Source organism: Lemur catta, chromosome 15 (assembly GCF_020740605.2).
Source record: "Lemur catta isolate mLemCat1 chromosome 15, mLemCat1.pri, whole genome shotgun sequence".
Lineage (NCBI taxonomy): Eukaryota > Metazoa > Chordata > Mammalia > Primates > Lemuridae > Lemur > Lemur catta.
The window spans coordinates 53,218,944-53,246,815 of record NC_059142.1 but is presented as its reverse complement, the minus strand read 5'-3'; the positions used below and the strand labels follow the sequence as shown (position 1 = coordinate 53,246,815).

Sequence of the window (27,872 nt, the reverse complement as noted above, 5' to 3'; positions counted from 1 at the left end):
CCGCGGCGGGATGGAGGCGCCGGCCGAGCTGCTGGCCGCGCTGCCCGCGCTGGCCACCGCGCTGGCGCTGCTGTTCGCCTGGCTGCTGGTGCGGCGAGGGGCGGCCGCGAGCCCGGGCCCCGCCAGCGCGCCCGCGGAGCCCGCGCCCCCGGCCGAGGCCAGCGGGGCCCCCGCGTCGCCCAGCCCCTGCGCTCCGGAGCCGGCGGCCGCGCCCGCGGGACCCGCGGAGCCCGAGGAGCCCGCGGGGCCGGGGGAGCCCGAGGGGCCGGGGGAGCCCGCGGCGGCGCCGGCGGAGGCGGAGGAGCAGCCGACCGAGGCGAGGCAGGTACGCACCGGGGCCCCCCCGCGCCCTCCCCACCCCGCTCCGGCTCCCGGGTGGCCCCGGCCCCCGTGGTCCCCGCGGAGCCCGGGAGCGCGGGCCGCGAGCCTCCAGGCCAGGCTGCCCCCGGGAGGGGCAGAGCCCGCGGCCGGCAGGAAATGAAGGTCCCGGCGTGTGAAGTCGCAGCCAGGCAAACTCGCCATCCTCCCCCAGAAAGTGTCGCCGGGAGACGGGCCTGTTGGAGTTCCGTGTTATTTTGCTTTCTGGCCCCCGGGCGATGCTCCACAGCTGCGTGGCTCCCAGGCCTCATGACCAGGGCTTGGAATTTTGCTCCGCGCTCGCCCCTGACCCCTCCCGCCCACCGGTTCCCAAATCCACGTGCATGTGGCTTGTTTTAAGGCCTGCATTGAGAGTTGCCTTGATATTGAAAAAAGGGCACTTTGGGGACTGGAGGGGAGGAGGAAGCAAAGCTGCCTTTTATTTTTAAGCCAGTTTGAAATCCAGATTCCAGAGTCAATGTTGTGGCATTTTGTGAAGCCACAGGATGGGACAGAAAGAAAAGGCTCTGGATCATGGCGATCACTTTTATTGTCGTTTTCAAGCTGCACATGGCTTTGGCACATATCCCAACACCCACCCCACCCCTGGGTTGCAGATAGGCCCGGCCTGTTTGGAGGGGGGATAAAGCCCTCTTGGAGCCAGCTGAGCACCCCCAAACCCGTCCTCCCTCCTGGCCTCTGCCCCAGGCCACTCATGCTGTCCATTCGCTCGGCCCTGACCACACCGTCTGGATTCAGGCTATCCAGAGAGGAGGTGGATGTCTGTCACCCCTCATCCCGCCACCCCCATACACTCTTTCTGGGAGTCTCTTTAGATTGGGCGCCTGCTTGCCTGTGTCCCCTTCGCCACCGGGCTAGTCCAGGCCACCACCTCGGGTCTCAAGTCAGGTGGTAATGCCTTGTTCTCCCTCCTGAGCTCCTCTTGGAAGGGACGAGAGCCAGGGCGGGAGAAACCGCGGGCACGCTGCTGTGGCGCATGGTCAGTGTGTCTGGACGCCCGCTCTGCCCTGTGCGGCACACAGTGGTTCACACTGGAGCTAAGCCCCGTGGGGGGTGGGGCCGGAGGCATTTCTCTCTGCCAGACCCCCTCTGAGCAGGCGCTTTGCTTGACAAGTGGGTGACTAATTGTGTCATTAGAGTGGATTCTAACCAGCACTGCAGAGGGCAGCTGCGTTATCCCAGGGAGGACGACTCCCTTTTAGTGGGGAGCTGGGCTTGGCTCCAGGGGAGCCAGGGGCCTGCTGTTCTTGTCCGGGGAAGCTTGCTGACTTCACCCTGGTCGATCGCAGGTGGGGTTTGGACATGTGCTGATGTGTTATGTTTGCTCCCATATTTGGGATTCCTGCCTCCCCCACGGCCTCATGGGAACAGGCACAAGGACTATTCTCAGGCCGCCTCTTGCTCTTAATCAGTTTACACGTTGGCCCTTTATCACCCAGCAGCAGGTTCTAGACTGAAGTTCAAAATGTCCTTTAGTGGCGTTCAGTCATATCTTGATCCTCCGGGGTGCAGCACTTAAAGAACTTTCTACAGGGCTTTTGGGCTCTCATATGATATGTAAAACGATGAGTTCAGTGGTGGTGAATCCTCACGTAGTTTGCGTCCGTCTGGGTGAATGCACATCCTGTGATGGTGAATGGGTGCTTTCAAGGACAAGGCGCATTATGGGGAGTTCACGTGCCAGGCAGCCCTGATGACACGACCAGGGAGGATGACTGGAGACTTGTGTCTTCTCCCCTACGGCTGCCTGTCCTGGGAGAATCCGCCCAACGGGAGAATTCAGTTTAAATCCGTCTCTTCCTTTGGCGCTTAGGTCCTCAGCCTTTCCCAGCTGGTGGCTCTCCCTCAGCTCCTGCATGCAGATGTCAGTCAGGTGCTGTGGGGGAACACGGGTGCCATTGTGTCATCCCCCCACCACCAGTGATGGAATTAACCAGAGAAGGTGATTCAAAATTGTCTTGAAATAGACCTCGACATTTACAAGAGCTTTCAGTGCTTTCTTCTGATGGTCACACTGCCCGAGCTTGGAGGACAGACAGCAAGAAAGCCTCCTGGGGAAAATAACTCAAGTTGGGGTTGGGAGGCCGGGGTGATGCCCTCTGCCAGCCTCCTTCATTCTCCCTGGGAGGGAGGACAACCCCACCTGCTGTTAGTGGGAGTCACTGCCCCAGAACTGAGCTGGGCTGCGCTTCACTCACCTCTCCCCTCCCTCTTTGTTTTCCATTAACCGCTTCCCTCCTAATCCAATCCTCTTCTCTCCCTGCAAGGCCTGGGCCAGCCAGGGCAGCTGCTGCCTCTGACTCACAAAGCTGATTATTGAGAAGGATCCGAGCCCAAGGAAGCAGCCTTCAGCTGCTGCTGGGGATCATTACGGAAGTGTCACGGAGGTGCTAGGCACCCTCTGTGGCCAAGGACAAAGTGGCAAGGAGGGGCCGTTTATGGACAGACATTGGAAGAGCAGACAGAGGAAATGGGGAGAGATCAACACAGCCCAAGGCCAGTGGCAGGGAGTCCCTGCGAGGCAACACAGCCCAAGGCCAGTGGCAGGGAGTCCCTGCGAGGAGAGGCAGAATTAGATTGTTAGGACCTCTTCCCTGCTCTCCTAGGGATTGATGGGGGGGGCAAGAGGGCCATGGAGGAAGCATGACAGGCACATCGCACTCTCACAAAGAATTATGAGTGGACAGTGGGACAGGGTCAGGAACAAGAGCTGGCTCTTTTTAAAACCAGAAAGCAGGCCCGGCACAGTGGCTCACGCCTACAATCCTAGCACTCTGGGAGGCCGAGGCGGGAGGGTCACCCAATCTCTACAAAAAATTAAAAAAATCAGCCGGGTGTGGTGGCGCTCACCTGTAGTCCCCGCTACTGGGGAGGCTGAGGCGGGAGGATCGCTTGAGCTAGGAGTTTGAGGTCACGATAATGACGACATTGCACTCTAGCTGGGGCGACAGAGCGAGGGACTGTCTCAAAAAAAATAAAATAAAAATAGGAAGCAGTACTTTCTCAGGGATTATCTATAAATTGGGATTTTAGGATTGCCAGGCCTCTTACCTAATACAGATGTGGATTCCAGCAAGGCTGTATCTGTATTATAGGATTTCCAAACAGTCGCCATGGGCAAAAGGTCAAGGGTCATTTGACTAGCACCAGAGTTCAGTTGCTCTGTGTGTGCCGGGATCAGACATCTCAGTGCTCAGGTCCTGGCTCTGCTCAGAAATAGTAGGGACTTTCTCCAGGGTAGCTGGCTGCTGTCACTGAAACACAGCAAGCCGGGAGACTCTTCTGGATTAACTGAGATTTAGGGAACTAAAGCAATATGACAAGTAAATACCATCTTGATCCTTGATTGTATTCTGGACCGGGGGTGGAGGTGGGGAACCATAAAGGGCATTTTGGACATAATTGGGGCTTTCTAAAAATGAATAGTAGGTGTGTTAATTTTGTTAAATCAATGCTGAATTTCTTGGGTGTGATACTGGCATTATGGCTATGTAAAACTGTCCCTGTCCTTAGGAAGATGCGTGCTGACACATTTAGCGATGACATGTCATGATTCCCATAGTTACATGCACCCGCACACGCAGTGTGGGTGTGTACGGTGAGAGAGAGAATGCAAAGATGGCGAAATGTTAACCATTGGTGAACCTAGGTGAAGGGTGTATGGGTATTTGTTGTATTATTCTTTTGACTTTTCTGTAGGTTTGGAGTTTTTCAAAACATAATGTTGCAAAAAAGAAACCCAGTAGGAAATTTCTCAGGAAAGGGCTTGGTTTTTCAGACACTCTGGTGCTATTGGTCTGAGTGGGCAGCACAACCTCCGTCTGTCTGTCCTTGATGTGCAACTCCACCCTGGTTCGCCTAAAGTTATCCTGCTGTCGGTCCACCTTGTGTCCCCTGCCCTCACCAGCCTTGCCGCCATAGGTGTGCCCTCTGGAAGCCGCAGAGACCTTAGCCTTTCCAGAGCGGTTGAGGAGCAGGTGAACCCCTTCCCCATCACCTGCCCTGGCCTTGGCGATACCAGCGTGGTTCTCTGTTCTTACCAAAAGCACAGAAGCCAGGGAGCAGAGGGCTAAATAGAAACATCTGACAGTTGTTCGTGTCACCTTGGGGGTCTTGTCTTTAGTCAGCTTGAGCTGATATAACAACATAGAGGGGGTGGCTTAAACAACACATTTATTTCTTAGAGTCCTGGAGGCTGGGACATCCAAAATCAAGGTGTTGGCAAGTTCGACTTTTGATGAGGACTTTCTGGCCTGTACACGGCCACCTTCTAGCTGTAGCCTCGCATGGCAGAGAGGGGTGTCTCTTCCTCTTCTTGCAAGGGTCATAATCCCATCATGGGGACGCCACCCTTGTGACCCCCCCCAAATCTAATCAAGTCTCAAAGGTCCCCACCTCCAAATACCGTCACACCAGGGGTTAGGGCTTCAACATACAGACTTGAGGGGGACACAAGCAGGTAGTTCGTAACAGGTCTAGTGACTTACTGGGAGAAAAACTGGGAATAACCCGAATGTTCATTAATTAGGACACTGGATTAATTAGTAAATTGGTAGGAAATGGGTAAGGAGGAGAGCAGGACGTAAAACAGTGACAGTGTTCACAGTGACCACGGCGAGCGCGACAGCCGAATAGCAGGCGCCTCGGAGGGCCGGAAGTAGACTTTCCTGTTCAGAGGTTCAAGAGAGTACTTTTTTGTACAGTTGTTTAAGCTCATAATTTAACTCTTTTTTTCATGTAAGAAAGAAGTCCTGGGGCTTTCCAAATGGCTAAACTTTGTTCTTTCTTTCAGAGAGAAAGAGTCTTGGTTACACACCGAAAATTTAGCTAACAGTTAGAATTTTTTACATAGTGAAAAATAGCAAATTATTAAAGAACCTGTCTTGGGGAAAAAAGCCACCCAGCTTTGGAGAGTTAGATAAAAAGCGATGAGGGGCTGGGCACAGCAGCGTTCTCCTGTAGTGCCAGCTACTTGGGAGGTGGGAGGATTTCCTGAGCCCAGGAGTTGGAGGTTACAGTGAGCTATGATGGTGCCACTGCACTCCAGCCTGGGCGGCAGAGAAAGACCCTGTGTCTAAAAAGAAATAAAATAAAACGGTGAGCATGTTCAGTTTTAGACAGTTTCTTTTTTATGGCTCTGCTCTTTCTCAAACAGCCCAAACCACAGTGTGGGAGGAGTGAGGCCAACTTAGGCCTTTGGTGGACATTCTTCCTGAGAAATGTCAGATCCCTGGTGGCCAGAGCATTTCTGGAACAACCTCCATCTGGCCACCCTGAGTTTGCCACTGTTAAGGACAGATGTGTGGAACAGGACGTATAGATCAGGTTCTGAAGCTGCCTCCTGTGAGGGGCTGATGCAGAGCCGTCTGCTGGCACGCTCATTGCTCACCGCTGCATCAGAACGCTGAAGAGGGCCGGGCGCGGTGGCTCACGCCTGTAATCCTAGCACTCTGGAAGGCCCAGGCGGGAGGATTGCATGAGGCCAGGAGTTCGAGACAACTGAGCAAGAACAAGACCCAGTCTCTACTAAAAACAGAAAAATTAGCTGGGCATGGTGGTGTGCGCCTGTAGTCCCAGCTACTCGGGAGGCTGAGGTGGGAAGATGGCTTGAGCCCAGGAGTTTGAGGTTGCTGTGAGCTGTGATGATGCCATTGCACTTCAGCCAGGGTGACAGAGTGAGACCCTGTCTCAAAAAACAAAAAAGAAAAAAACAAAGTTTCTTTCTTTTTTTTTTTTTTTGAGACAGGGCCTCACTCTGGCCCAGGCTGGTCTCTAGCAATCCTCCCACCTCGGCCTCCCAGAGTGTTAGGATTACAGATGTGTGCTACCGCCACCGGCCTGCTTTGCAGCTTTGTGGCACAGCGGGTCATGCCAAGTGCGGCAGGGGTCATTCCTCCCCCTCTGCAGAGGGGTAGAAACCTCGGCCGTTTTCTGGCCACAGGGCCGCAGTGGCTAAATACATGAGATTAAGGAAGCTCATTACAGGAATTCATGGAACTTGTTTATCTGAAGACTTTGCTTCTGAACAGCCATGGGACTCGAGGAAGTCACTGACCCTTAGAGCTCTCACATGCCATGACCACCCCCTTTCCAGGCGTCCGCTCCAGTTCTGTGTCCTGTGTGCGTGTGCGTTCAGCATTTCCAAGTGAAAACTCCGTGTACACATTTACAACCCTCTGGCCAACCTGACCTCTGGTAGAGGGAACCCGGGGCATGTTCTCAGCAAGGGCCTAATTCTGTGACCTTAATATTAATCATTTTTCTCCTGGCCAGAGTCTGACTTGTTGAGGACCCAGAGGCTGAGATAAATCTCAAGATAATACCTCCAGCCCGGGGGGTCTTGTGCTGCTGATGGGCAGTAAACCCACTCTGTGGTCCAGCCAGCCTTGCCCCAGTCCCGCATCCAAAACCGGGTGTTCTTCCCATGGGGAGGCCGCCTCAAGACATGTTAAAAAGTGGCCACGCATCTTCTATTATTATACTTAAAGTTGCTCATGGTCCTTGTTCAGCCTCATTTTTTCCAACAGAATTTTGCTGTTTTCTCCGATCTTCTTCCATCTGATTTTGTCCCATCCCTTAGTTTTCTTCCCTGTCCTCCAGCTTCTCTGTCCCCAGATGTGGAGACTAGAATTCAACCTCTATCACTGGTAGGAGTTGGGGATTTCTGCCCCAGGGTTTTTTGGTTGGTTTGTTCGTTTTCTGTTTCTTTTTTTTTATGAAGCTTTTGATGTCCTCTGAGTCCTCTTTGTAGGAACATTGCCAAAAACCGTTAATCTGATAGGATTGAATCTGGCATGCTCGGGTCATCTGAGCGAGAGGGAGTTTGTTCAGGGCTTACGAATGTGCCCTTGATCAGGATGTGAGGTCGGAATCCCGGATGGTGCTTTTGGGCTGGACGGTTGAACGCGGCCGTCTGCCCTGGGCAGGGCTGGGCTGTGCTGCTGGCAGCAAGAGCAGTGAGCCAGTCCCTCCCCGCCTTCCACCTCCTCGCGCCTGCGGCTTCCCCAGCGCTCCTGTCCCTGCTGGCAAAGCTCATGTCTGTAACATCAACCGCCAGGGCTACCTTCTAGAACACACGGCCGCCAGCCCCTCCAGATCAATGGTGGCGCCCACTGTCGTATGCCCTGAGCTCTGTTGCCTCTGGCCAGCCGCCTGCTCCACGTTCTCCCTGGGTTGTCTAATGAGCACCGCCAGCCAACACGTCTCATCAGAGTTCTGATCTCTGCTCCCTTCCCACTCAGCACTCCTCATCTTGTTCCGGGTTCCACCATCCCTCCCTCAGCAGCTCAGACCAGAGGCCCAGGCGTCCCTGTGTTCTCTTCCTCCCTCCCCTGCAGTCCCCTCTGCAGGCCCAGTCCCCTCTGTCCAGAGTGCATCCCGGGCACAGCGCTGCTCGATTCTTTCTGGCTCCTGCTTGTCTCCCTGCTTCCCACACCACACACGGGCTCCCCCAGCCCCCAGCGTGACCCTCCTAGACAGAAAGCACATCCCGCGGCCTGCAGGCCTCACGCCTTCCACCGCAGGCACAGCAAATTCTAGGCGCTGACTGGGGCCCTAAGGCCGACTTGGCTTCCTCTCCCAGCTCGCCCCCCTCCGCTCCCCCCTGCAGCCGCCTTTCCAGTGCTCAGACCCCCAGGCCTGCTGCGCCCACATCTGGACCCTGGGGTGTCTGGTTGCTGTGCCTGGAGCACCCCGCCTGGCCTGGGTATTCACACACTGCGCCTCTTAGCCCTCACGCTCTGTGTCCTTGCCCACGGGAGCAGATGTAAAGTCACCCCTCCTTCCTCTCCTCCCTCTCTCCCCAGCGCATCGTCCTGTTTGGCTTTCTTCATAGCGCTTAATCCAGCGTGAGGTCATCTTTTATTTTAGTGTGCATTGTCTGCCGCAGTGGAATGTGTGCTCTTGAGAGCAGGGCCTTGCGCACCACATTCTCTGACACATCCGCGTCTCCTGCAACAGGCCCGGCACACAGTAGGCAGCAGTAAGCACTTGTGGAATGAATAAGCTGCAGTAACCAGAAAAAGAAGGGAAAGAAATCGCTGTCAGCTTCTGCCCAAAGACAGGTCCTATCTCCTTGTCTCTGCCCTGGGTGGCAGGAAGGCATCTTATTTTCCTCCCTGCCCCGGCTGCTAGCCCAGCGCCTTGCACTGCACCTGCCTGCAGTTCTTGCTCTGGAGCTGTGTGTGGTGCCCCAGAGAGGTGGATTGCCCTGTGAGGTAGTGAGTCCCCAGTGCTAGATGGGTGTGTTCAGAGACTGGATACCAGCAGTGCATCCAGGGTTTTATCCGTAAGTGTCTGGCCTTGGGTGGAAGCCACGCTAGATCATTGGTTTGCTAACAGTTTCTAAGTGCAGGGTACCTTTTTGCCTGTTCAATCTTATCTGAAAGCCCAGTCCACAGAGCAAAACCAAAGCTGCTCTGGGTGGAGGTCCTGGCCCTCTTCTCTGCCCCTCCTCCCTGTAGCAGTCCCTGCAAACCTGGGGCAGAATAAAAACTCTGAGCTAAAGGACCCTGAGGGACCCCGTACCCCGGCAGAGGAAGGAGGGGCCCAGCGGTGAGAGGTGGCGAATGGTGAAGGGGGGATCACTTGCTCCAGCCGAGGTCCAAGGGAGCACCCTGCGTCCCAGCCCACCGCCCAGCCCGATGGCGCCTCCAGTGGCTGGGAGATGACAGCAGCACTGCGGAGACCTCAGGAATCCGACAGCAGGAGAATCTGGGAGTGGGAGAACTCGGAAGGTCAGGGGTTATTAGAATTGAACACTGTAGGCCGTATAGCCAGGTGGCATGGGTTTCTGAGCAGGAAGAGCATCATTAAGTTGGCATTTTAAGATGTTCTCAAAGCAGGATGAAGTGGAGGAAGGGGACACAGTGCCACAGGAGCCGCCAAGTTGTAGCAGGAGTGTGGAGAATAACGCAGTGACGCCCAGAGACCTGTCACAGCCAGGACAGGGGGCGGGGGGTGTTTAGAAGTCAGAACGGGAAGGAAGAGCCGGGTTGGAATCAGCATTCCTAGGCCATGATGAAGTGTCAAACGTGCTGTGGCCGCCAAGAATTCTGGATGTGTGAGAGGGGCCAGTTTGAGACAAGACAGGTTATTAGGTTCTGGACGGAAGTTCCCTGTCACGTGGGACATGCCTTATCTGGTTGCAAATATGGATTTAGAGAAGGGGAGAATGGCGGTGACCTCCACCCTAGCCTCCCCTCCCCGCCTGGCACTGCACCCTGGGAGCTGGCACCAGCCCGGCTTTCCTGCTCACTCTGCTGCTCCTGTCGTTGCAGAAGACTAAACTGATTGGCTAATGGATCCTTCTGGAAGGGAAGACAGCACTGTCAGGCGGCGCCCAGGAGGCAGCCCCTGGGTCTGGCCCGTTCTCAGGGGTGTCCATCTTGGAAACCCAAGCTGCTGCGGAGAAGTGGATGGGAAATCAGGCAGGCCCCTGTCGCCTTCCTGCTATCTCTGTTGTCACCTGCCCGGTGGAGCTGCTGTCCTCCGATGTCACTGTGGATTAGTCAGTGGGTTTGGTGCAGTCACAGGAGGAGGCAGCTCTGGTGGCCGCAGGGCCCCAACAGGTCCTGCGTGCAGGACCCCAGGGCACAACCATCTCCTCGGGCAGCAGACAGGCAGGAAGATAATCTCTCTCTGTCTCTCTCTACCTCAGCACTTTGCGGTGCTAAATGGCAGTGTGCCACCTGCAGGGTGTGAACCAGGCCTCCCTGTGAGTCTCCACGAGCCTGCAGTAGCCTGGCTGTCCCCTCTGCCCCTCCCTCCGCTCTGGCCTTTGGGGCCCTGGCCACGGGCTCCTGACACCTGGGAGGCTGTCGGGAAGCACTTCGCCTTCACCTTACCCCGCCCGCCTCCACTCCCTCCATTGGAGGAAAAAGCTGAATTAGAAAATTATCCCACGGTTGGTCCGAGTGCAGTGGTGTTTACAACTAATTGATCACAACCAGTTACAGATTCTTTTAATTATTTAAAAAAAAAATTATCCCAGAACTTGTGAGATTAAAACTTGGTCTCTGTTCAGTCATGAACTGCTGAGACTCTGGTCAGTGAGGCGGCTGGGGTTTGGCCCAGCCAGGGCCTGCCCTGGGCACCAGCCAGGATGACGTCAGCCGTCTGTCTCCCAGGGCATCACCAATTCACAATTTCCATGAAATTGATTTCCTTTCATTAGAAGCATGATGGATGAGTTTGCCAGAGCTGCTGTAACAGAATACCACAGACTGCGTGGCTTAAATAGCAGACATCTACTTCTCAGAGATCCAGAGGTTAGAAGTCCAGATTCAAAGTGTTGGCAGGGTTGGTTTCTCCTAAGGCCTCTCTCCTGGGCCTGGGTGGGTGGCCACCTTCTCCTTGTGTCCTTGCGTGGTCTTCCCTCTGTGCACTCAGGCACCTGATGTCTCTGTGTGTCCAGATTTCTTGTAAGGACAGCAGTCCTTGGATTAGGTCCCACCCTAATAGCCTCAGTTTAACTTCATCACCTCTTCAAAGGCCCTGTCTCCAGATAGTCAGTACTTGGGTTAAGGCTTCAACATATGAATGGGGTGGGGGATGTGCACAGTGCGGCTCCTAACACATGGGTACCACGCGACACTCTTGCGCCAAGGGCGTGGATAGGAAATCCACAGTGAAGGCCCTGTGTGATGTTTGCGGTCAGCACTCGGGCAGCTGCGCTGTTCTTTCCTTTAAGACCCCACAGTGAACCTGCAGAGCAGCCGGGTGCTCTGTTGGGTTTGTGCCGCCCCCAGGAACGGTCCTGGCTGAGCTCAGTGTGGCCGTCCCCACTTCTGACCATTTCACGCTGCACACTCACCCTGCAATCACACCCAGCTCCGCAGAGCCACTTGCAGAGCCATGGTGCTCCGTGCCACGTGCCCTTACCAGGGCCGTGCTCTCTGCCCCGAGAGCCCGTCCCTCCACGTCTGCCTGGCAGGCCCGTCTCAGACCCGGCTTGGCATTATCGTCCCCTCTAGGGCCTTCCCTGCTCCCCTCAGACTCAGAGGCGCTCCCCGTCCTCCAGGCCACACTGTGCACACTCCTGCGAACAGAGCCGCCACACTGAGCGTGCCAAGGCAGGAGCAGAAACGAGAGGTGCCGTCAGGAAGGTCCGCAGGTGAACCCTTAGTGCCAGCTCTCTTCTGGACATAGCCTCAGACGCCGCCGCGCACAAGGCTTCACTTGAGCCCTCTCCTCACGTCGCGCGCACCACTGACCACCTGGACGCAGAGAGCCTTGGGCTGAGGCTCAGCGGCCACCACTTGCAGCGGGACTTCCCTCCTTGTCTCGGGGGCACTGTTTCTGAAACTGGCACTTCTTAGGACATCAGCACTCTCCCTTTTCTGTTGTGTATACATTTTCATAAAATCAGGGCAAAATGCAGTCAACAGTGGTGTTTTACTTTTTAAAAAATGTAATCCTTCCTATTATTATTATTATGTTTTCTAAAAGCCCTTCTTTCTGCTAGAAGCCCAGATCCTGGCCCTCCTGGAGAGGCCCTGGGGCGCCTGCTTGGAGCACAGTTTGACAACTGCTCCAAAAACTCTCCATTTTTATACAACCCTCACCCCCTCCCCACCCCGTAGAACTCAAGAGGTTCTCGGCTTGGAAGGTCTGAATGTGGTGCATGGTGGGCAGGTGGGGTGTCAGTGGACAGTGGACACAGTGGTCAGGGCTCTGGTTGCTGGTGACAGAAACACAGCTCTGGGTGGCTTGTGCAGGAGTGGCAACTGAGCGGCTCACATATGGGGGGAGGCCGGGGTGGAATAGCCTCAGGGACTCTCCAACCAGACTCTCCACCCCGGGGCCCAGGACCAGAGGGCCCTTGTCCCCCAAACAGAAGTTAGGCCTATGGCTTATGTCGCCATGCCTCAGCCCACCGAGGTGAGGTGGAGGGCTGGGGGAGAGTCTGACTGTCGCAATTGGGGGATCTGGCTGAAACCACAGCATTGATGGGGCAACTTCTGGCCTGGCACAGTGGCTCATGCCTGTAATCCTAGCACTTTGGGAGGCCGAGATCGGAGGATCGCTTGAGGTCAGGAGTTGGAGACCAGTCTAAGGAAAACCAAGACCCTGTCTCTACAAAAAATAGAAAAATTAGCTGAGTGTGGTGGTGCATGCCTGTAGTCCCAGCTACTCAGGAGGCTGAGGCAGGAGGATCGCTTGAGTCCAGGAGTTTGAGGCTGCTGTGAGCTAGGCTGACACCACGGCACTCCATTGAGGGCAAAAGAGCAAGACTCTGTCTCAAAACAAATAAAGAAATACAAATAAAATAAAATCACATCTTGTAATCACAGGACTGCACCAGAAGTTTTATAAAACAATATCTACCTCTACCACGCACAAAACACTGTTTACCTTCAGTTTCATTCTGGGGTGCAGAGGTGTCCCCAGAGTCCCTGTTAGTACAGTTTTGATAACTTCAGAAGTATAAATGTACAAACATACAAAACACATCAGTTGAATATTTACTTATTTAAATTTCTTTTACACCTAATTTCCTGACATCCGAGTGTTAGATTTTGCATTTTAATTATCTGCACATGCCGGGGTCTCGGCTGATGGGCGGGCAGAGCAGTCCTTTGCCACGGCTGCCTCGGTGGCCTGATCGACCTCCCTCGCAGTCACCTGTAAACCAAATCCAGTTCTGTGGAAGATGGTAAGGCTGCACTGGCAAGTGCAGTCGCTGGCTATCAGTCGATGAAAGGTTTTTCAAAGTCTGAAAATCAACTAGAGCTGTGTATAGCACTAGGTGGTGATATTATATGAATTTGAGTAAGAAACACCAATATATTTAAATTATAAACAACTAACCTTTCAAATGTCATTTTTTGGTATGTTTACAGCATTTATACTTCTGATGTTATTAAAGCATTAAACTGCACCCAGACTTTGATTACCTATTCTTTAAAACGGCGGTCCCCAACCCCTGGTAGGTCCCCAACCCCTGGTACCAGTGCATGGCCTGTTAGGAACGGGCCGCACAGCGGGAGGTGAGCAGGAGCCACTGAAGCTTCCTGTGTATTTGCAGCCACTCCCCATCGCTCGCATCCCCACCTGCTCAGCTTGGGGCTCCCACCGATTCTGCATTATGGTCAGTTGTATAATTATTTCATTATATATTACAATGTAATAACATAGAAATAAAGTGCACAATAAACATAATACGCTTGAAGCATCCCGAAACCATCCCCTGCGTCCCCCCCCTCCCACCAGTCGGTGGAAAAATTGTCTTCCATGAAACCGGTCCCTGGTGCCAAAAAGGTTGGGGACCGCTGCCTTAAAATATTAGTAGCAACCTCTCAATTGCTCTCAAGACCCGTCAATGGGTCATGACCACAGTTTAAAAATAACACCACACTTCAAAAGTCAAGTGCAAAATCTCAGTGTTTACCAGCCTCTGCTCAGGAGGGCGTTGGTGGGTCAGCTGACACCGTGTCCTTTGGAATAATAGGTCTGACCCGGCTCCTGAACTTCTCTCCCTGGGTTGCTGTTATTTGCGTGTGTGTCTGTTCTGCTGGACCATGAGCTCCTTAAGGCAGGAACTGTGCTCATTTTGTTGGTTGTTGTTTTTTGATCTCTGTGTCCCTTGCACATAATGGGGGAATCAGCTCCCTCTCTATTCTCAATATGGGGCTTATTTCTGTGGCCGAGCCCTGAGTAGGTCAGTGGCTGTTTGTCTGTCATTAAAGGGAAAACCAGCTGTTTTTCTGTACGTTCACACAATGAATGCTTCACTTCTGATACCAAACGTGGTTTTTACCCCTCACCAGCCAGTTCTCCAACTGCCCAGACACCAACGGGGCGTCCTCCAATCCACTTCCGACACCAACTACCTGGGGTCACAGTCCAGACCCCACAGGTTAGAGCCTCCGTCCCACAAGACCCCCAATGTCAGATGCCAGCCACAGTCAGCGGGTCACCCACACTTCTGTCCTACTTGGCTACAAATCGGGGGCTCTACAACCACCTCCTCAAGTTCAGTAGTGTGTTACAGTAGTGCACAGAGCTCGGGGAAACACTTCTCTCTACGAGCTATAAACGACACGAGAACAGGTGAACAGCCAGATGGAGGCACGTACATGGGGTGGGGCCGTGTGGGGTCCTGAGTGGGGGAGCTTCTGTCCCCGTGGAGCTGGGCTGCGCCACTCCGCGCACGTGAAGGCGTTCGCCAGCCTAGAAGCTCCCGGAACCCCCTACATAGGGACATTTATGGAGGCTTTATCACGTAGGCATCATCAGCTTCTCTGTCCTCCCTGGAGAACAGGGGATGGAGCTGAAAGTGCCAAACTTCTGGCCCCTGCCAGGGGCCCACCAAGAGTTGCCTCATTAGAACAAACAATGCTCCTGTCACCCAGGAAATTCCAAGGGATTTAGGAGCTTTGTGCCAGGGACTGGGATCAAAGACCAAACATTAGAACAAAAGATGCTCCTACCACCCCTGTAACTTAGGAAATTCCGAGGGATTCAGAAGCTCTGTGTCAGGAACGAGGGCAGAGGACAAATATATATATGTTTATCATGTTGCAGTCATTCTTTTTTTCCCTCTCTTTTTTAGAGTATAGAAGAAAATTTTGAAAAAGCCCCACTCTCAGTGTCCAGAGACCCCTGTTAGCATTTTAAAAATATATTCATGCATATTATTAGAAAATCCAGGGAGGCCGAGGCAGGAGGACCGCTTGAGCCCAGGAGTGTGAGGTTGTAGTGAGCTATGATGACACCACTGCACTCCAGCCCCAGAAACAGAGCGAGACCCTATCTCAAAAACAAACAAACAAAAACCCCCTGAAATGTATAACATGAAAAGGAAAGCCCTCCACCAAGCTCTTCTCCCCAAAGAGAAACTGTTAATAGTTTCTTGTGGGTCCTTCCAGAAAACTTTTTCTCTGCATATATGAGCATGTCTGTGTATTTCCATTCTGACATTTACACCAAGATTGGACCCTCACACTGGGCTGCCTCCTGCTTTTCCCCCGTGATGATTTATCATGCACTTTTCACATCAGTAGGCATCGATGCCTCCTTTCAAATGCAGCATCGTGCGGCGTACATGCTCTGTGGTGTATTTAACTGGTTAATATTTAGGTACGCATGTTAACCAGATACATTTAGCTATTAATATAACATATTTAACTCCACAGATAAACATTTAGTTGTTTCCAGTTCTGTCTTGTTGTCTACTGCACACAGTCAGAGTCATTGTTAAAAATCCCAGTAGACGTTTTTCTGTCTCAAGCAGATCCCTAGTTCGGGGGTTGCTGCATTGGAGGGGGGGGTCTCCTTTTCCTACCCCCTGAAGGGGCTGCTACCCCCTTAGCCACAAAGATACTCCACCGTGCAAACTTGGGGAGCTGTCGGGACACCCAAGCCCCACTTCCGACCTGAGGGCGTTTACTTTGTAGACAGCACTGAGTGTGAACTGCAGAGTGGGGGGCCCGAGTCAGGGGCTGCCGTCTCCCACCCACGTCCTTTCAGGCAGCATTTCGGGCAGTGGAGAAAGTCACACTGAGGAGCTCCAGGCCACCTCCCAGCTCAGCTCCCTGCCTCCTCGTTCAGGAGCCTCCGCCCGAGCTGCCAGCACTGCCTGGACCCTGGGGTCGCCTGTCCCTGTGCCGCCTGCTCCACGCTGGGCAGCTCATTGGTATTTGTGCTTTTGCATTGGTGTCTGCGTTGGCTGGCAGGGTTTCCAGGTCACAGTTCCTAGGGTCCCACGTCCCCTCCCCACGCCCTTCTGTCCCACAGAGCTAGCCCATCAGCTCACCCTGTCATCCCTGACATTCCTGCAAGCTGAAGTCACTCCTTCCTTCCACTGGCGTTCCTCTGGCCATCTGTTTATTGTGTCTGTGCGTGGGAGAGACTGGGCGGCAGCGCTGGAGCTCCAGTTTTGGGAAAGTGGACACTGAGATCGTTAGGGGTGGAAAACGATGTGGGAGGAAGCGAAGAAGGAGCCTGCGATTGCCGGCCGCCCGGCCCCGTCGCAGATGGCCCAGCCAGCTATTCTCCTGGGCCGTTTGTCCACTCTCTGCAGTGAGCAGGCGGGAGTCCCAGGCTCACTTAGCAACATGACGTCCAAATGCGTCCCCACCTGGGAAAGGTCAAGGTCATGGGCCCTCAGTGCGCAGATGGAGGAACATGGTTCCTCGGCCCAGAGTCTCCCACCTTGGCCCAGCGGTGTTTGCGCCGCCATCACAGCCCCCACCGGCTGGTTGGCCGGGGCTGCAGGCCAGGCACTGCTCCAGGGAAGAGCAGCTGGACCCCCGAGGCCCTCCCCTCTGCCCACCCACCACTTCCCCATCTCCCACCCCAGCCCCCACCCTCGGGCTCACATCTCTCCTGAGAGGGGGCCAGGGGGTCAGTTTGGTCCCACTGAACCTTCAAACGCCGGAATGAAAGTGCCCCAGAGTTAGCCGTCACCTACTCTCTGCAGAGGGCGCTGAGCCTGTCCTTGTCTTGCAGGAGGAGGAGCAGGACTCCGACGGAGAGAAGGGCCCACCCCAAGCAGGGCCTGAGGAAGAGGATGGTGAGTGGGAACACTGCGCTCACTGACGGGGTTTGACTGTGTCTGGGGTGGCCCATGCCCACCTGGGGGTCCCGGAGCTGGGGTTTGAGTGCAAGACAAGGGGAACGGGCTGGGTGGGGCAGTGGCCTGAGCGGTGGGCTGAGAGGTTCAGTCTGGCCCCGGGGATGTCCAGCCAGTGCCCTGCTCACCTCCCCGCCCACATCACTTGCACTTTTGGTGTTGGCTTTTCCATCTGTCAACTGTGAATCATCTCCAGACACGGGCCCATCTCGTGAGCACACTAGGCACCCTGACATCTGTCCTGCGGTGCCTCGTAACTCCACGCTTGGACCACGTCGTGCATTGCATGTTTCTCTCTGAGCATCTCTGACCTATTTTATCGAGTTCAAAGCTCTCACAAGGCCGCTACCCTCGCCTGCCGCGGAACCAGGTCCCCGGGGAGGACACGCCTGGTTTCTGAGCAGCTCGGGCCAACTGGCCAGGCCTCGGGCCCCCAGACTGCCGCAGGCTGGGACACGAGAAACGGAGGGACTGCGAGCCGGGAGGAGACTGCCGGGTTCCCACCTGGCACAGAGACAGAACAAAACACAGAGTGGGGCTCCTGCTGGTCTGTCACGGTTTCTTGCTTTAAAAAAAAGCTGAAGTTTGACATTATGGCAAAATGTCAGCGTTGGTTACGTCTGCACAGCAAGCTCAGGAGGACTTAGTGCTTTCTGTGTTTTTGTGTATGTTTGAAATAGTTCATAATTTCTAAAATGCAAGACTGTTGCTGTGACTTTAAGTTGGCTGCGGCAGGAACGTGGAAAGAGAGGGTTTCAGGAATGCAGGAACAGGGTGTGGGTGGGGACAGCAGGGCTGTCCTTTCCCTCCCGATGGCCTCTGAGCGGGGGAGGGGCTAGACTCTCTGCCAAGGCCCAGGCAGCAGGCGATAGCGGGCAGAGGGGACAGGGGACGGCAGCCCCTTGTCAGGGAGGATCCTCGCTCTCTGCTGTTGGTTCTCCCGGGTCGTCTTCGAGGTAGGGACTCACAGCAACTGTGGCCCTGGAATCTGTCCCTGCCACGTGGCCCGAGATGGCTGCTGAGATGCCAGGATCCTATTAGTGACTTGGGGGCGCAGAAGGGAGGCCAGAGCTGAGGCTGAGGGCCCCTGGGCAGGGATGAGAGAGCCTCAGCTGGCCACTCTCCCACACATGCCTGTCACACGGATGCACAACCTGAGGGCGCAGCCCCACCCAACCCAGTGCCCATCACTGCCCTGGACATCCCAACCCCCAGCCGCCTCCTGCCATCCCTAACGAGGCAGAGGGAGGAAGGGCTTCTGGCTCCAGCTGTCAGAAGCAAGCGTGTGTGGCCCCCAGCCCCTCTGCAGCGAGCAGCTCAGCTTCCGAGGCTAATTGATTAGTGTTGCTAAAATGACTTCCCTAAGTGACGTGAGACTGGAAGAGGAAGTCTCCCCGCTCCCCAGGGGGCTCTCAGATGGAGCCCTCCTGGTCTAGCAAAATTGGATGCGTCTGTATCACTTGGCACCCGCATGTGATTAAGTCAAAGTCATTTGTTCTATTCGGCTCAGAAAACGTAAAGCTAATCAGACCTCCCCATAAATTGAAACCTAGTCCCCACCCACCTGGCAGGATTTGTTTGCGTTCTAATTTTCTAAAACGTAGCAACGCAGTGACCCTGATGTTGGGGTTAGTCAGTTTTCTTTCCTCCTTTCTTTTCTTCCTTTTTTCTTTTTTGCTATGCCCCCGCTGTCTCAAGCAGCCCCGTCGGTTTTCTTTGTCAGTCGCCTCTTTCAGCTCCAAAGGCGGCGCTGGTTACGGGCCAGGCGTGGTTCAGCTGCTGTCCGGGTGTGCTGTATACTCAGAGCTTCCGTGATGACCCACGACCCAGGCCCGCGCTCCTTCAGGACGAAAGCAGCAGCTCGGAGAGCAGCCCCAGGTCCCGGCAGCCCTAGAGCCCCCGATTCCCAGGCCCAGAGGAAACGGGGCTTTCCTGGCCGCTGCACTGCAGCCGGGGCAGAGCTGAGCTGGAGGCGAAAGCCGGCCTGGGGCAGCTGGGGTTCCAGTGAGGAGGGAGGAAGGATGGCCCCTCTCTCTACCTCAGGACCCTGGGGTCCCCTCCCACCATGTTGCCCCCTGGCTCACTGCCACCTTGCACTCCTGGGACCTCCCCCAAGGCAGGCTCTGCCAAGCCCTTGGTGGGGCTGTCCTCCTAGGCACCCTCCCAGCTTCCCATGATGCCACCAGCCGTAAATCGCTCCCCAGCCACCTGATGTCACCTTCCCCGCAGCGCCCCCCCCCCCTCTGCTGTCCCTGTGTGCAGGGCTCAGGACCAACTGCAGACTGCATTAGTTAATTCCATTTGCTCGCTGCATGTTTTATTCACGGTTACATCCTCAGCACCTAGAATTGTGCTCACTAAATATTTGTGGATTCAATGACAAGCAGATGTCGCAGCTGCTCCCTAAGGGAAAGTCTTAGCCCCTGCGCAGTTGGCTGGGGTGAGGCAGCGGGCAGGAAGCGGCCAGCTTTCTCCCTCTAAGCAAGGTTGTGATGAGAGGAAAACATAACACCAGCAACGTACTGTTTGGGCTCTGAATTTACGTCCAGAGCCTTCTTTCTTTCCCCCGAGAGAACCTGATCTGAGAGGCCTTTTCCTCCCCTGGAGCCGCCTCAGCCTGTCCCATAGCGACAATGGCTGCCAGCGGGAGGAGGTGAGATGGCATTGGAGGGACAGCTGCTTCCAGAATAGCAACTGAAAAAGGAGACATTTCCTGATCTCCGAGCCTTCCTTGCTCGGTCCTTGGAGTTCATGGGGGTTAGATAAGACAGGCCAGGCAGCCTCCGTCCCCAGGGCTGGCGGGGGCTCCAGCTGACACCGCTGGATGTGGGGACCAGCTTCTCCCTGCGGATGCTCAGCTTTTCTGTTCTGCCTTCAGCCCTCACCTGCCCCGGCCTGTGCACCTGGCGCCGCGTGAACGCCAGGCCCCAGGTCCTGCCTTTCCTCTGCCCAGCCCGGGGCACCCGCCCCAGGCCTGGAGAGCTGCCCTTTGGCTGGTTTGCAGGCAGCCGTGGGGTCTGCCCTCAGGGACTGACAAGTCCTGCCAGGCCCGGTCAGCAGTGGCGCCGTACTGCCAACTGCTGTGACAATTCCCTCATCCCTGGCACGGCCCAGCGCGGGCTGCTGCATCGTTTTCAGATTTCTAATAACTGTGGGGGCAGGGGAGGATGGCAGGACACGCCGGGGCTGCAGGGCCTGCCTCCCAAGCCCGGGAGAAGGAGGTGGGGGCCGGGCCCAGCGAGTGTCCAGCAGCAGTTGGGGGCCCCACAAGGTGAGGGAGAGTGCCTCACAGACAGGGGCCGTATCGGGGGGCACTGCGGACAGAGCCATGGGCTGCAGGGGTGTTCTCTCGGGGAGGAGTTCCTGGGAAGCTGTGGGGTGAGGTGAGGTGCAGCCTGGAGCTGCTGTCACCCAGGTGTCCTTTAAAAGCTAACAAAGGGAAGAGGCGGGTGTGGGGCCTGCCTGGCCTGACGCCTGACCTTGTCCCCTCTCCGCAGGAGAGGCCTTCTCCTTTAAATACAGCCCTGGGAAGCTGAGGGGAAACCAGTATAAGAAGATGATGACCAAAGAAGAGCTGGAGGAGGAGCAGAGGTAGGTGGGCCCCGCGGTGGGCCTCCTCCAGCCCTGGCACTAGCCGGGCAGGCTCTCGCAGCCCTGCAGACGGTCCCCTGGGGCACTGTTGGGAGGAGGCTGCTGGTGATGGGTGACGGGCACAGAGCCCGGTTCTCCCCACCCCACCCCACACCTAAAAACAGTGAGATGCCAGGACAGAGCCAGGAGCAGACCCAGATGTTCACTTATGCGTGGAGTCCACGACAAAACCAAATCATCACTTGGGACAGGGCTGCTGGGCCGCTCAGTGCTTATCCCTTGCGAGGCTCCCGCCCCGCCCTGCCCGCGGCCGCCTTTTATCTGCCCGGCTCCAGGGAGCTCCCGGGCAGTGCAGCTGCGGCTTTTCCTGCTCAGAACGGGGCTCCCCGCACATCTGGACACCCCCCATTTTCTCTCAGCTCCAGGGTGGAAGGAGGGCCCTGGGAGCAGCGGGGACAACGGGGAAGGGGAAGGCCCTGGGGGCCCACTGGTGAAAGTGGAGTCTCAATGGCAGCTGTGCCATTTTCCCAGCCTGGCAACCCAGAGGGGCCCGTGGGGCTCACCCCCTACTCCTGAGCAGAGGCTCGCAGCCTACGGTTTATTACTTCAGAATGCAGAACCCCACCGCCACTTCGACGCTGCCCACCAGGCCACCCGTCAGCCCTCCAACGTCGGGGCCGCTCTGCCCATGAGAGCCCCCCATCTCCAAACCTCGGCAGGAAGGCTCTTCCCCTGGGCCGGGGCGGGGGGCCATGTAAGCACAGCCACCAGGAAGACCCCGGTGGGAGCCCCCGACTCCTCGGCACTGAGGATGGTGCCTCTTGGCATGACCGGGTTTGCTGCCTTTATATTTCAGGATTGAGCTGACCTCTGACCTCACTTCCCTGTAGCAAGTTCCTTAGGTCCTGAGCCACAAATATTCTTGCAAATTCTCTTGGTAAGGACGTTGACTTCTTAGACTAGTGGTGCTTCCCTCACACTGTCTGCTAACGTGTCCCCAAAACCACTGACGTGGTCTGGACCTCCCTCCTCCATCGCCTTCATAACTGATTAATACGTTTCCCACCCCGCCCTTCTCCTTCTCGAGCACGAGGACTCGCTGGCAGAGAGGGCCCCTTTCCGGGACAGAGGTTCTTGGAGGCTGAGTTAAGTCCCTGGTGGCCAGTGCCCCTTGTGAGGCTGAGGGCGCTGCCATCCCTGGGACCCCAGGGCCTGCAAGAATGTGGATGCTGTCACCTTGTAGCCTTGTTAGGTCCCCGCAGGTGAGGCGGTTGATTGGACAGTGCACAGAAGACCCCCCGAGATCAGTCTGTGCTTCCCAGCTGTGGGACAGGCAGGATTTTAGGATCAGGGCAAGGGTGCCAGGCTTCAGCAGGGGCCACACCTGGCCCACTGCCTGTCCGTGTCAGTCCAGTGTGACTGGGACACAGCTGTGCCCATTCATTTTCCTGTGGTCTGTGCTACAGTGGCAGAGGTGAGTCACTGCAACAGGGACCACACAGCCCACAAATCCTAAACTAGTACCTGGCCCTTTACAGACAGAGTTTGCAGGCCCCGGCTAGAGAGGGCCTGACGCACCTGCCAGCCCTCAAAGGCCCCTGGGGACCTCGGTCTGTCTCTGCCCGCCCAGGTTGAAGGAAATCGTGGGTCTGGAGGGACTGTTAGCACCGGAAAGACCTCAGGCTGGGCACTGCCACTGCCACCCTGTGTTCAGAGCTGGGACCTTGGAAATGGGGAGGGAAAACGCTTTCTCTGTTATTTTCAGAGAGCAGACTCTCCATTGCCCAAAAGGGCCTCTCCCCCTGGATCTCCGGGGGTTTCTGGACCACCAGTTCACACTTGGCTATTCTGTGAGATGCAGATTGTGCCCGAGGTGCTGCTCTTGGGGTGAGGGGAGTCCCCAACTCATTCTGCACGCTGCAGCTGTCACTTTGTGCCCTGAGTTGAGAAGGAGGGGCTGGGGGACTTCATGAGGCGGGGCTGGAGTTCATGTTCATTCCCATCCTGCCCTGGCCTGCATGCTCCCGTGGCTTCCCGGCATGCCCGTGACACCTGCCTGCTCCCTCCTGCCCTTCCCCGCATGTAGTCAGCCCCCACGAGGCACCATGTCACTTCTGTTCCTCACATGGGGATGCTTGGGGTTGCAGAGGCTGGTAAGTTTGGCTTTGTCTTTTCATCTTCAGCACGATAGTCCCACGGGGGCTGGGAGAGCCGACGGCTGGGAGACCCTTCTGGTCCCAGCCGAGTCCAGGGAGCCGCCCAGATGATCAGTATGAACAGTAACATGCATGTTCTTGTCAAACCACTAAAACCACAGGCCAGCAGGCAGGGCGCTCTCTTCTCTGCCCGTCGGATTCCTCCCTGCCAAACTCCTGCTGCTCTCCGATCCCTTCCCTGGCACTCAGGGCCCCCAGTCAAGCTGCCAGCGCGTTCCCAGTTAAACACTGCATGTCCCCTCACTTTATGTGTATTAGCTCACCAGCGGCTCTGTCGAGAGCCTGCATCTCCAGTGGTTGCCTGTTCCAGCGTCCCCAGAAGCCTCGGTCACAGGCTTTCAGGGCGTGGTGACAGTGAGGAAGTGGGACTGGAGGCGGGAGGCCCCACATCAGACCTCCACATGCTTGGTGGGGCGTCCCCATCCTCAGAACTGCTCACAGTCAGATTCCTTCTGCAGGGCTGGGGCGGGGCAGAAAGCGGTTGGGTCTGTAAATCCAGAGGCAGCTGCGGCTTCAGACCCTGCCTGTTGCTGTCAGCCACTTCCCTGGGTCTCCCCTCGGCCCGAGGTTCACACTCTTCACCAGCACTGGCACTGCCTCTGGGGGAGTCCCTGGGTTCCCACCGCAGATTCTCTGGGAGCTGCCGCCTCCAGCTTAAAGGTGTGGTCGGCTTGCAGGCTGGTGACAGCTCCCTGGGCAAGAGGCCAGTGCCGCTGGCAAGGGCTTGGCTGGTTTGCAGCTTGGCAGGAAGAAGGAAAAGCACAGTTGTCAGTTCCGCTCCATCAGTTCTCCCACCTTCTGGTCCCAGAGGGGACACAGAACCCAGGTTGTAGCCTAGGCTGGCTCTGAGAGGTCAGGCCCTGGCCCCACACCCCTCCCTATGAAGGTCTGCAGGACGTTCCTGACCCTTCTGGAAATGGACCGGCTCTGGAGGAGGGCGTCTTGCATGGCATAGGGAGGGGAGGAGGCAGCAGAGGCAGCACAGCTGTGGGATAGATCTCTGGTTCTTAAACTTGATGCATCTGTGAAACCAGCCCGTTGGATCCCTCGCTCTGGCTGGAGGCGCACGTTGGCCCCGACGGCCACGAGAGGGCACCGCAGGGACAGAATCAGGCGGGCTGCACTGTCAGCACTCTGCGGGCGGGAGCCCCAGGCTGACTGGGGAAGCAGCGTCGTAGGTAGGGAACCAGCATCCCCAGAGGGGACAAAACCCAGCCAGTGGGAATCTGAAATGACCTAGGGCGATAGGAATGTCGCCACCGTCACCACTGCAGCCACACAGCCAGGATCAGAAAGGCCCCGTAACTCACCTGCCCACATCCCTAAAATACCTCGCAGAGGCCGAGTGCCCATGGCCAGCTGCCAGGCTCCGCGTGGACCCGGCGGCTTTGCGGCACAGACTATCTTGCTGCAAGTGAAGGACGCAAAGTGCCAGGTGTTTGAGAAACCAGGGCCCAGCGCGGCCTCTGCAATTCCAAACATCTCCTTCCTCCTCCCGGTTTCCCCTCTCCTCTCCCTCCGTACGTGTAAGGTGCGACGAGTAAAGTAAATTATCTTTTTCTCCCTATTTCTCTTTACAGAACTGAAGAATAACGAAGTTGTCCTTAGCCTCCTCCCAAAAGCCTTTTCCTTTTGGCATCTTAAAAGCTTGAGATAAAATGGAGACCCCCAGAGAGCCCAGGCAGGCTCCCAGGCGCGTCCTGCCTACGTGGACCTGCTGAGCAATAGACCCGCAGTCAGGACGTGGCCCCGGGCCAGCAGCGTCCTGGAAGGGCCTTGACTCCCCCATCTAAAGTCACTCACCCCGGCTTATGTGGGCGATTCCTTACGCTGGAGGGTTTTAAGGGTTTGAGCTCAGCCCCTGGACACAGATTTTTCTTACCATTTAGACTTGCTCTCACACACCCTTCAACCCTTAGATCCCAACAACTTCAGCGGCTTCTACATTTCAAAGAGTACAGTTTCATTCCAGCCTTCCTGTTGCCCTCACTGAAGCCAAACCGCAAAAGACTTTGAGGTCTGACAGACAAATGAGCTCACCTGTGCCCAGCAGCTCTGTCAGGGATGTGGACATGCCCTTTCCCTCGGGGCCCCGCGTCCCTCTTTCTCCCTGCTGGCCTGGCTGTCGGGGTGAGACGCTGTGTCGATTGCTGGGCAGCAAGGAACCGGTGCCAGGTGTTGACTGGGTCGTTGCCCTTGGATCCAGCCCTCTTGTTGCTAAGAGGCCTTTTCACTGATGTTCTTGCCAGCTCGGCCAAATCTCCACCTTTGCTTTGGCGGAAGCAATAGTGATGGTAGCTTAAAATAGATTTTTTTCACTACACTTTTTCCTAGAAGGTTTCATAGATTATTTAGAACTTCACCAGATAATCAGATCAGTCCCAGATTAGCTTCTTGGAATTTTATATTTGACAATATTTATACTATATCAAATTAATTTGCTTAGATTTGTTGGTTAAAACATTTTAAGGCAGTAAGTTTATAGAAATTTTTTTCATTTAAAATGGAAGGCCGGGAAGTGTCCGGTGTCAACCCCTGGGCGTGCGTCCCCACTGGCCGTCCCTTCTGGGCCCGATGCCTTAGGTTCAGGGCTTAGGGCAGAACAGGCAGCAAAGCAGCAGCCACAGTCAATGCCTTCGACACAGAGCCACGTGATGAGGACGAGATGTACTCTCGTGTCCCCAGACAGCAACAGGGATGCCCCGTCCAGGTTCCCTCCAAGTGTAGTTACCTAGGCCTGTCTGGGAACTTCCTGATCGTGGCTCGTGGGCACCAAGCCTCCTGTGCTCCTGACGGCTTAGAGCTCTGTAATCAGCCTTTGTTCAGTCCAATAAACTTTGAGTAGATGATCTTGATTACTGTGTGTTTCTTCAGTTTGCTTTGTTTTTAAAAATAATCTCTTTTGAACGCATGAAAATGTGAGCCGTCTTTCCTTTTCATGCCTCGCCCTCTCCAGCAGAGTAGGAAGTCCCTTGTCCACCCTGTTAAAAATACACACCTGCCACAGCCATGGAAACCACATGAAATGATTTGTGTTCACTCAGGGAGATGCCCACACACACATCTGGATTGCGACTCCATCCAAGGAGCTCAACACACAGTGCCCCTTTTCTGTTCATGGTAGCCCTTAGTTTGCACTGCAGGGCACAAAGTACGAATCATAGGCTCCTTCTCCAGGCAGGGAAACTGGCTGTAGACATCACTTCCCTGGGGGGACAAAGGAGGCTGGGAATTGGGACTTCAGTATTTCAACTTCTAGATGCTGCTCTAGACAGAACTGTTTCCTAGATGGACGATACGGGGCTGAGGAGGGTGGGTTGTAGCAGGAAGAATATGGTAGGAAACGTATAAGACCAGACGTTGAGACCACCCCTCCAGGCAGTGATAGGGATGCAGGTGGCCCGGAAGCTATGCTACAGTCCCGTGTCATGGTGGACCTGGAATGTGCCTACAGCAAAGCCAGCTGCCGAAAGGCATCCCACCCTGCAGTGTGGTTGACAGCCTCTGAAGGTGCCACGCCAGTGGTGTGGCGTGGAGCAGGGGCCGCAGAAGCAAGAAACTGGAATAGTGAGATGCAGCCGGAATGCAGTGCCCAGCCCCGCCGAGCAGCACAGGGCACCAGAGCGGAACAAACAAAAATATACAGTTGCTGGGTTTCGCTGCCGTTTGGCCCTGCCCTTTCATGTCTTTGCTGTGGGAGTTGTCCTGGGGGCTGGCCAGATGGTGTGGCCCAGCCTCATAAAGATAACAGGACATCGCGCCCAGCCACAAAACAGATGTGCAGCAGACGTCAAGGCCAATCTCAGCCACACCCATTTCCTGGAAAGGGGCAGGGCCGCCCCCTGCCATAGGGTATCTTTGTGCAAATTAGAAAAGGCGCCCCTTCCTCTGGGCAGCATAACCCCACAGGCTGGATTTCAGCCTGCCCTCCTTGCCCCTGTGCCAGGCACCCTCTTGCTCACACCTGTGTGCGCCCACGTCTGTGCACGCCCGTCTCCCCCCCAGTAACGTTTTTTCTCCCTCCACCTTTGCCGCATCCCTCTAACCAAGGCTGTTTCTAACCTAGTTCTTCCTGGGCTCTCAAGCCGCTTTCTTCTTCCTCATTGCTTCGCTGTGGGATGTGCATTCAACATTGAAATGAGGTCCAAGGGGAAACTGAGGCACAGAGAACCTAAGTGATACTTGGGGTCCCCAACCCTCCACGGTAAACCTGAAACCTAGACTCCTGGTTTTTAGAACCCTCAACCTGAGTGTGTTAGACTAAAATGCTCTTGCGTTGTGAGTTTTATTTTCATGTCCTTATTCCCAAAAGCGGAAGCAATAACAAACGAGAGAGCAGAGTCCTAAGTCTGCCAGCTTCTCGCAGGGTCTCTCTCTCTCCTCCCTGGGTTAGGAGCACCTTTTTCCTCTTTGTCCTTTCTTCCCGACAGAGTTCAGAAGGAGCAGCTGGCTGCCATCTTCAAGCTCATGAAAGACAACAAGGAGACGTTCGGCGAGATGTCCGACGGAGACGTGCAGGAGCAGCTCCGGCTCTACGACATGTAGGCCCGTCACCCGCAAGACCCCTCGGCTGCCGTGCCTCGACTCTGTCCTGACCCTTGACCCATGCACCTATTTCCAGACTCTTGTCGGCTTAATTTTATCATAGACGTAGGCACACATTCTATACAGATTTGCTCAGTTCTTGCAATTTATATATCATTTTACAGGCATCAAGGTTGTTTTCTTCACAGGAGAAGTCCCTGAGCTCTTTGGCTTCTGCTCGTGGGTGAGGCTCCAACTGCTGTATAGGTGAGCCTCTGAGGCCTCTGCTCCAAAGTCAACCCTCTGCGCGGACCCAGGGCAGGCAGCAGTCCAGGAGTCTCACTTGGCTGGGTGCGGTGGCTCACACCTATAATCCCAGCACTTTGGGAGGCTGAGATGGGAGGATCACTTGAGGCCTGGAGTTCTAGACCAGGCTGAGCAACATAGCAAGACCCTGACTCTACAAAAACACAAAAATTAGCTGGGAGTGGCAGCATGCACCTGTAGCCCCAGCTATTCGGGAGGCTGAAACAGGAAGATAGAGCTTGAGCCCAGGAGTTTGAGGCTGTAGTGAGCTATGATGATGC

General features: G+C 55.5%; 2 protein-coding genes and 1 long non-coding RNA gene across 3 annotated transcripts in view; 2 read left to right on the top strand and 1 right to left on the bottom strand.

Annotated features, from left to right (window-relative positions):
- Positions 1–25,066, bottom strand: part of METTL23 (methyltransferase like 23) — a 41,454-nt gene extending 16,388 nt beyond the window's left edge. The window contains exon 1 of the mRNA XM_045525775.1: positions 24,802–25,066. The gene's annotated coding sequence lies outside the window, so the exon portion shown is untranslated. The remainder of the gene's footprint in view (positions 1–24,801) is intronic.
- MXRA7 (matrix remodeling associated 7) lies at positions 11–27,703 on the top strand. The gene is made up of 4 exons (XM_045527042.1): positions 11–325; positions 16,831–16,894; positions 20,452–20,545; positions 27,192–27,703. The coding sequence occupies exons 1-4, from the start codon at positions 11–13 to the stop codon at positions 27,304–27,306; spliced, it is 588 nt and encodes a 195-aa protein (XP_045382998.1). The 3' UTR covers positions 27,307–27,703.
- On the top strand, positions 20,557–25,616 carry LOC123620500. The gene is made up of 2 exons (XR_006728871.1): positions 20,557–22,432; positions 24,342–25,616. It is a non-coding gene; the product is annotated as an uncharacterized LOC123620500 (long non-coding RNA).
- Positions 27,704–27,872: the final 169 nt, after the last annotated feature.

Coding starts and splice junctions, on each gene's coding strand:
- MXRA7 (XM_045527042.1), top strand. CDS start 11: ATGGAGGCGCCGGCCGAGCTGCTGGCCGCGCTGCCCGCGCTGGCCACC. Junction 326..16,830: donor AGCCGACCGAGGCGAGGCAG/GTACGCACCGGG, acceptor CTTGTCTTGCAG/GAGGAGGAGCAGGACTCCGA. Junction 16,895..20,451: donor AGGGCCTGAGGAAGAGGATG/GTGAGTGGGAAC, acceptor CCCTCTCCGCAG/GAGAGGCCTTCTCCTTTAAA.